At 44.2% G+C, this 7,898-nt stretch overlaps 1 protein-coding gene across 1 annotated transcript in view; it reads left to right on the plus strand.

Moving 5' to 3' along the window:
* Positions 1-1,409: 1,409 nt before the first annotated feature.
* LOC112074880 (protocadherin-16-like) overlaps positions 1,410-7,898 on the plus strand; it is a 55,024-nt gene continuing 48,535 nt past the window's right edge. Inside the window, 4 exon segments of the mRNA XM_024141964.2 lie at positions 1,410-1,693; positions 2,115-2,304; positions 2,608-2,903; positions 3,350-3,465. Of these exon segments, the coding sequence (XP_023997732.1) occupies positions 1,488-1,693; positions 2,115-2,304; positions 2,608-2,903; positions 3,350-3,465 (808 nt within the window). The 5' untranslated portion in view covers positions 1,410-1,487.

Consider the following 7,898-nt stretch of genomic DNA (forward strand, 5'->3'; position numbering starts at 1 on the left):
GGTGGCTGCTTTTCTTTCACTCTGCGGTCCAACTCATCCCAAACCATCTCAATTGGGTTGAGGGTGGGTGATTGTGGATGCCTGGTCATCTGATGCAGCACTCCATCACTCTCCTTCTTGGAGGAGAGCCTGGAGGTGTGTTGGGACATTGTCCTGTTGAAAAACAAATGATAGACCCACTAAGCGCAAACTAGATGGGATGGCGTATCGCTGCAGAATGCCGTGGTAGTGTTGCTGGTTAAGCGTGCCTTGAATTCTAAATAAATCACTGACAGTGTCACCAGCAAAGCACCCATACACCATAACACCTCCTCCTCCATGCTTCACGGTGGGAACGACACATGCGGAGATCATCTGTTCACCTGTTCAATTCTCAGAAGGTCACAGATTTCCACTGGCCTAATGTCCATTGCTCGTGTTTCCTGGCCCAAGCAAGTCTCTTTGCTGCAATTCAACCAGGAAGGCCTGATTCACACAGTCTCCTCCGAACAGTTGATGTTGAGATGCGTCTGTTACTCTGTGAAGCATTTATTTGGGCTGCAATGTCTGATGCTGGTATCTCACATTTTTTATATTTTTTTAATATAAATATACATTTTTTAAATGTAACCTTTTTTTAACTAGGCAAGTCAGTTAAGAACAAATTCTTCCCCTACCGGGGATAATTTTTACCTTGTCAGCTCGGGGATTTGATCCAGCAACCTTTCGGTTACTGGCCCAACGCTCTAACCGCTAGGCTACCTGCCGTGCCAAAAGGGTCAAAACTCTAATTAACTCTGCATCAGAGGTAACTCTGGGTCTTCTTTTCCTGTGGCGGTCCTCATCAGAGCCAGTTTCATCATAGAGCTTGATAGTTTTTGCGGCTGCATTGACTGCCTTTCATGTCTTAAAGTAATGACGGACTGTCGTTTCCCTTTGCTTATTTGAGCTGTTCTTGCCATAATATGGACTTGGTCTTTTACCAAATAGGGCTATCTTCTGTATACCCCCCTACCTTGTCACAACACAACTGGCTCAAACGCATTAAGAAGGAAAGAAATTCCACAAATTAACTTTTAACAATGCATTCCAGGTGACGACCTCATGAAGCTGGTTGAGAGAATGCCAAGAGTGTGCAAAACTGTCAAGGAAAAGGGTGGCTACTTTAAAGAATCTAAAAATCTAAAATATATTTTCATTTGTTTAACACTTTTTTGGTTACTACATGATTCCAAGTGTGTTATTTCATAGTTTTGATGTCTTCACTATTATTCTACAATGTATAAAATAGTAAAACATGAAGATGTGTCCAAACTTTTGACTGGTACTCTAAGGACTTTGCTCTGCTTTCCCACCCATTTTAAATGATTCCCAGTTGCATTGAATTAAATTGAAATAAACTGGATTGAACTGGATTGAACTGGTTTGAACTGGTTTGAACACACCCTGTCTGTCTTCCCCTGCAGGTTCTGAGCTCCAGTAAGTCTTCTGCCAAGAACACTCTCTCCATGACTCTCAACTCAGTGGAGGGCGTCGCCCCAGGCTCTGTCATTGGTTCTGTCCGGTCACATGACCAGAGTGACACGCTGTCATTGGACGGCCAGGTGACGTACGTGGTGGTGGACGGGACAGACCGGAAGGGGACGTTCATGGTTGACCGTGTTACGGGAGACGTGTACCTGGTCAGAGAACTGGACTATGAGGAAGGGGATAGGTGAACCTGCTAGTTTATCCTATTCTTCATTTACATCTTTATTAAACCTATTATACGGGCTACATCGGGGAGTTTAGAGGAGATTTCCTTTTTCTATCATTTACTTTTATCTCAACTTGACTTGACTGTGACTTGACTCTCTCTCTCTCTCCTCCTCTCTCCTTCTCTCTCTCTCTCCCTCTCTCTCTCTCTCTCTCTCTTCTCTCTCTCTCTCTCTCTCTCTTCTCTCTCTCTCTCTCTCTCTCTCTCTCTCTCTCTCTCTCTCTCTCTCTCTCTTCTCTCTCTCTCTCTCTCTCTCTCTCTCTCTCTCTCCTCTCTCATTCTCTCTCTCCTCTTTCTCTCCTCTCTTTCTCTCTCTCTCTCATTCTCTCTCTCTCATTCTCTCTCTCTCTCCCATCCATCCATCCCTCTCTCCTTCCAGGTACACTCTGCATGTGGAGGTATCAGATTTCACACTGGCGTACCCCAGCAGTCACAGAGTACAGCTGGACATTAACGTCCAAGACAGCAATGACCACGCCCCCCAGTTCACCGAGGACCCCGTTACCATAGTGATACCAGAGAACACCCAGCCGGGAGCCTCCATCTACACCTTCCAGGCTGCTGATAAGGTGGGACAGTAGTAGGTTATATAATAAAATATAATAAAATAAACAGTTTTACATATGATAATAAAATAGTAAAATATAATCAATAATCTGATAAATTGAGAAATGGGGGAGAAGAGATATGCTATTGGAGTTTCCTCACTGTATGAGTTAAGATATGATGTCTCTTCAGGTTCAATGATTTTGTTGCTATTAACTATCAAAATCTCTGGAGTTGGGCTGATAAGGTAATGTCTTGTCCCTAAAAAACTCATACTTTAGGTGTTATTACGTTAATCAGATGTTCTCATGTCTCTGTTCCTCTAGGACGGCAGCGGTCCCAACAGCGAACTACGTTACTCCATCCAGCACCGCTGGCCTGACTCCCTTCACCTCCTGACCCTTGACCCTTCCACTGGGGTCCTGACCTTGGGTCAGGAGTTAGATCACGAGACCACGTCTTCCCTCTACCTGGTTGTCAGGGCGACCGACCAGGCGGAGGACGTGTCCGCTCGGCGCTGGGGGTCAGTGACAGCCCGGGTGTTTGTGACGGACGAGAATGACAACGCTCCCGTGTTCAGCTCGTCCTCCGCCGTCAGTGTCATGGAGGACCAGCCTGTCGGGTGAGCAACACATTCACTAGGAGGCATATCTCATTAAAATTATTAAAAGCACAAAGTTATAGGGGAGAATTTACCCCCATAATGTAAGAAGTTGAGCTGTCCATCGTCTAGTCCAGATTCCGTGTATGCATATGTAGACCTTGTCAAGAAGAGACATTTGAAGAAATCTGTAGACCTTGTCAAGAGGAGACATAAGGAGAAATCTGTAGACCTTGTCAAGAGGAGACATAAGGAGAAATCTGTAGACCTTGTCAAGAGCAGACATAAGGAGAAATCTGTAGACCTTGTCAAGAGGAGACATAAGGAGAAATCTGTAGACCTTGTCAAGAGGAGACATGGATGAGGCCTCAATCACAAAGGAAAGTGAAAGATTGATGCCAAAAACCTAGCTTGACTTTTAAGGTCTAGGTCCTGACTAGCTGCTGTGTGTTTCTGTGTATTGTCAGGTTCGTGGTTGTGTACGCGATGGCTCGTGACGAGGATGAGGGAGAGAACGGACGAGTGTCCTACAGCATCCAATCAGGGAACAGCGCTGGACGTTTCAGCCTGAACCCCAACACCGGTAAGACCTCTGACCCCTGACCCCTGGCCTCTGACAGGAGTAAGACCCTAACACTACTGAGACTTCCAACACAGACTCCATCCTACAGATGGAGGATCTTAATTTGATCACTCTTTTGTTCCTGAGCCGCAGGAAAAGCATAAATTCACTGAAAGCTGTTATATTAACAGTATTCCACATTTTAGGTAGCCTCATTTTGACCAGCTAATAGCCTAACCACATATCAACCAACATTATGGACTAAATGTTCAAATCTTGTTGCAGCGGGATTATTTTTTTGCTACGTCAATAGAGGTCAAATTAAGATCCTACACCTGTAGTCCTCCTGAACCTAACACTGCGACCTCAGACCCCAGAACAGGGAGAATCATATACAGTTCCTTCAGAAAAGTGTTCAGTAGCCTTCACTTTTTACACATTTTGTTATGTTTACAGCCTACTTCTAAAAATGGATTAAATAAAATTAATTCCTCAGCAATCTACACACAAATACCCCATAATGACAAAGCAAAAACAGGTTTTTAGAAATTCTTACAAATGTATTAAACATTTTAAAAAACAGACACTTTGCTATGAGACTCGAAATTGAGCTCAAGTGCATCCTGGTTCCATTGATCATCCTTGAGATGTTTCTACAACTTGATTGGAGTCCACCTGTGGTAAATTCAATTGATTGGACTTGATTTGGAAAGGCACAGACCTGTCTATATAGGGTCCCACAGTTGACAGTGCATGTCAGAGAAAAAACCAAGCCATGAGGTCGAAGGTATTGTTGAGGGATGCCTGTTAAATGAAATAAATTCCAGGCGTCACATCTGGAGGAAACCTGGCACCATCCCTATGGTGAAGCATGGTGGTGGAGGCAGCATCATGCTGTAGGGATGATTTTTAGCGGCAGGGACTGGGAGACTAGTCAAGATCGAGGGAAAGATGAACAGTGCAAAGTACAGAGAGATCCTTGATGAAAACCTGCTCCAGAGCACTCAGGACTTCAGACTGGGCGAAGGTTCACCTTCCAACAGGACAACGACCCTAAGCACACAGCCAAGACAATGCAGGAGTGGCTTCAGGACAAGTTTCAGGACAAGGAGAGATCTGAAAATAGCTGTGCAGCGACGCTCCCCATCCGACCTGACAGAGCTTGAGAGGATCTGCAGAGAAGAATGGGAGAAACTCTCCAAATACAGGTGTGCCAAGCTTGTAGCGTCATACCCAAGAAGACTCGATGCTGTAATCGCTGCCAAAGGTGTTTCAACAAAGCACTGAGTAAAGGTACTGAGTACTGATGGAAATTTATATTTTTAAGTTTAACATTTTTTATAAATTCGCAAACATTTACAAAAACCTGTTTTTGCTTTGTCATTATATTATAATATTGTGTGTAGATTGATAAGAGGGGGGAAAAAAACAGATTTAATCAATTTTAGAATCAGGCTGAAACATAACAAAATGAGGAAAAAGTCAAGGGGTCTGAATACTTTCCGAAGGCTCTGTATATTTATTTACAAGCAGGGTACAGATTTCAACATTTTACAGTCTTTAGAGATGCCCTACAGTACAAGTGTTGGTCTGGACTGATGTTTTACTACAGTAGTATTATTCTGGAGTTGGTCCCTAATTGATCTAACACATTGGAGTGTTTATCATGTTGGCTTATTCTATACATTTACATCATTGACCTTAATCATTATCCCTCCCATAAGGGGCTTGAAGTACCACAAGTTTCCAAGTCATTACATCCCACTCCTGAGCAGGCCTGGGTTTAAATACTATTTGAAATCTTTCAGATACTTTCGCGCATTTTTTTCCTTCTTCTCTTCCTGGATGGGTGGGGTTTGTAACCCGTGTCACTGTTCTATTGGTTCCATTGCGCCAGTCAAGCTCAATCAAGCCCAGATAGAGTTTTATAAAAAATTTAAAATAGTATTTCAGCCACAGGTGGTTGGTGGCACCTTTTAATTGGGGAGGACGGCCTCGTGGTAATGGCTGGAGCAGTATCAGTGGAATGGTATTAAATACATCAAACACGTTGGTTTCTATCACGTTTTAAGGTATGACCCAGAAGCAGACAGTGTTTGAAGAAACTAAAGTTGATTCTTTAAACAGGGCAGGTAAAACGACAGGTCAAGGTCAGGCAGGGGTCAATAATCCAGAGTAGTGGGGCAGAGGTACAGGACAGCAGGCAGGCTCAGGGTCAGGTAGAGGTCAACACCGGAAAACCAGAGAACAGGAACAACCGAGAGACAGGAGCCGAGGGGGAAAAAAACACTGGTAGGCTTGACGAAAAACGAAAACGAACTGGTGACAGACAAACAGAGAACACAGGTATAAATACCCAGGGGATAATGGGGAAGATGGATGACACCTGGAGGAGGGGGGGGGGTGGAGACAATCACAAAGACAGGTGAAACAGAACAGATGGTGACAGGGTTCCATGTGTTTGAAAGTCCATTGGCTCCATTCCAGACTACTTTTGTGAGCCGTCCTCCACTCAACAGCCTCCTGTGATTTCAACCCAGATGTGCTCCTGAGTTGTGTCTACAGAGCCCCTGGCTGTTAAAACATTCCTTAACCCCCTCAGCTCATTCAACATCTTTCAATGCCTCAGAGCAATATCAAGAGGGTTGGGCACAGTAACCGAAAGGTTTGAATCTCCGAGCCGACTACGTGAAGAAAATAAATCAGTCGATGTGCCCTTGAGCAAGGCACCTTAACCGTAATTGCTGTGTACTTCTGAGTCCCAAATGGCCCATAGAGCCCTAGTGAAAAGTAGTGCACTATATATAGGGAATAGGGTGCCATAGGGCTCTGGTCTAAAGTAGTGCACTATATAGGGAATAGGGTGCTATAGGGCTCTGGTCTAATGTAGTGCACTATATAGGGAATAGGGTGCCATAGGGCTCTGGTCTAAAGTAGTGCACTATATAGGGTTCCATAGGGTTCTGGTCTAAAGTAGTGCACTATATATGGAATAGGGTGCCATAGGGCTCTGGTCTAAAGTAGTGCACTATATATATGGAATAGGGTGCCATAGGGCTCTGGTCTAAAGTAGTGCACTATATAGGGAATAGGGTGCCATTTAAGATGCATATGAATTCTTTGGTTGTCCTCTAATGACAGATGTGTTCATGGGAACCTGGTTTTATTATGGCTGGAGAAGCAGAGGAAACCCTTTGATATGTTATATATGTATATATTAACATGTCGTTTCTCAATCATCAGCACTGGGTAATATAATGGAGGCCTCTGTGTGTGATACACTACACACACACACACACACACACACACACACATCCCACGCTGCTTGGAATTAACAGAGGGGTAGTCTACAGTACAGAGGGACAGTTAATGTAAGAGAAGGGTAGTCTACAGTACAGAGGGACAGTTAATGTAACTGAAGGGTAGTCTACAGTACAGAGGGACAGTTAATGAAACAGAGGGGTAGTCTACAGTACAGAGGGACAGAGAGAGGTAGTCTACAGTACAGAGGGACAGTTAATGAACAGAAGGCGTAAGTCACAGTTACGAGGGACAAGTGTAAGAAACAGAAGCAGTAGTTCTACAGTACAGAGGGACAGAGAGAGGGAGTCTACAGTACAGAGGGACAAGAGAAGTAGTTACAGTACAGAGGGACAGTAGAGGGGTAGTCTACAGTACAGAGGGACAGTAAGAGAGGGTAGTCTACAGTACAGAGGGACAGTTAAGAGGGGTAGTCTACAGTACAGAGGACAGAGAGAGGTAGTCTACAGTACAGAGGGACAGAGAGAGGTAGTCTACATACAGAGGGACAGAGAGAGGTAGTCTACAGTACAGAGGGACAGTTAATGAAACAGAAGGGTAGTCTACAGTACAGAGGACAGTTATGAAAAGAGGTAGTCTACAGTACAGAGGAGACAGTTAATGAAACAGAGGGGTAGTCTACAGTACAGAGGGACAGAGAGAGGTAGTCTACAGTACAGAGGGACAGTTAATGTAACAGAGGGGTAGTCTACAGTACACAGGGACAGGTAATGGCGGTTCCAGATGAGTCTAGCTTAGTTTCTTTAAGCCATTACTGATGAGGCTGCTGAATTACCCACTAATGTTTAACTTCTGGTTTCTGTCACTCCTCAGCCTGTATTATAGATGTGGGGGGTCACTGCTTTATAGGGGGAGTAGGAGACGATGGAGAGAATTAAATATATAGAGAGATATAGAGAGATGGAAAGATATGGAGAGATGGAAAGATATGGAGAGATATGGAGAGAAGGAAAGATATGGAGAGATATGGAGATATGGAGAGATATGGAGAGATATGGAGAGAAGGAAAGATATGGAGAGAGAGATGTGGGGGTCACTGCTTATGGGGGAGTAGGTAGACGATGGGAGAAGGAATTAAATATATGATGAGAGGATATAGCAGAGATGGAAAAGATATGGAGAGATGGAAAGAA

This window comes from Salvelinus sp. IW2-2015, unplaced genomic scaffold (genome assembly GCF_002910315.2).
Source record: "Salvelinus sp. IW2-2015 unplaced genomic scaffold, ASM291031v2 Un_scaffold2863, whole genome shotgun sequence".
NCBI lineage: Eukaryota > Metazoa > Chordata > Actinopteri > Salmoniformes > Salmonidae > Salvelinus > Salvelinus sp. IW2-2015.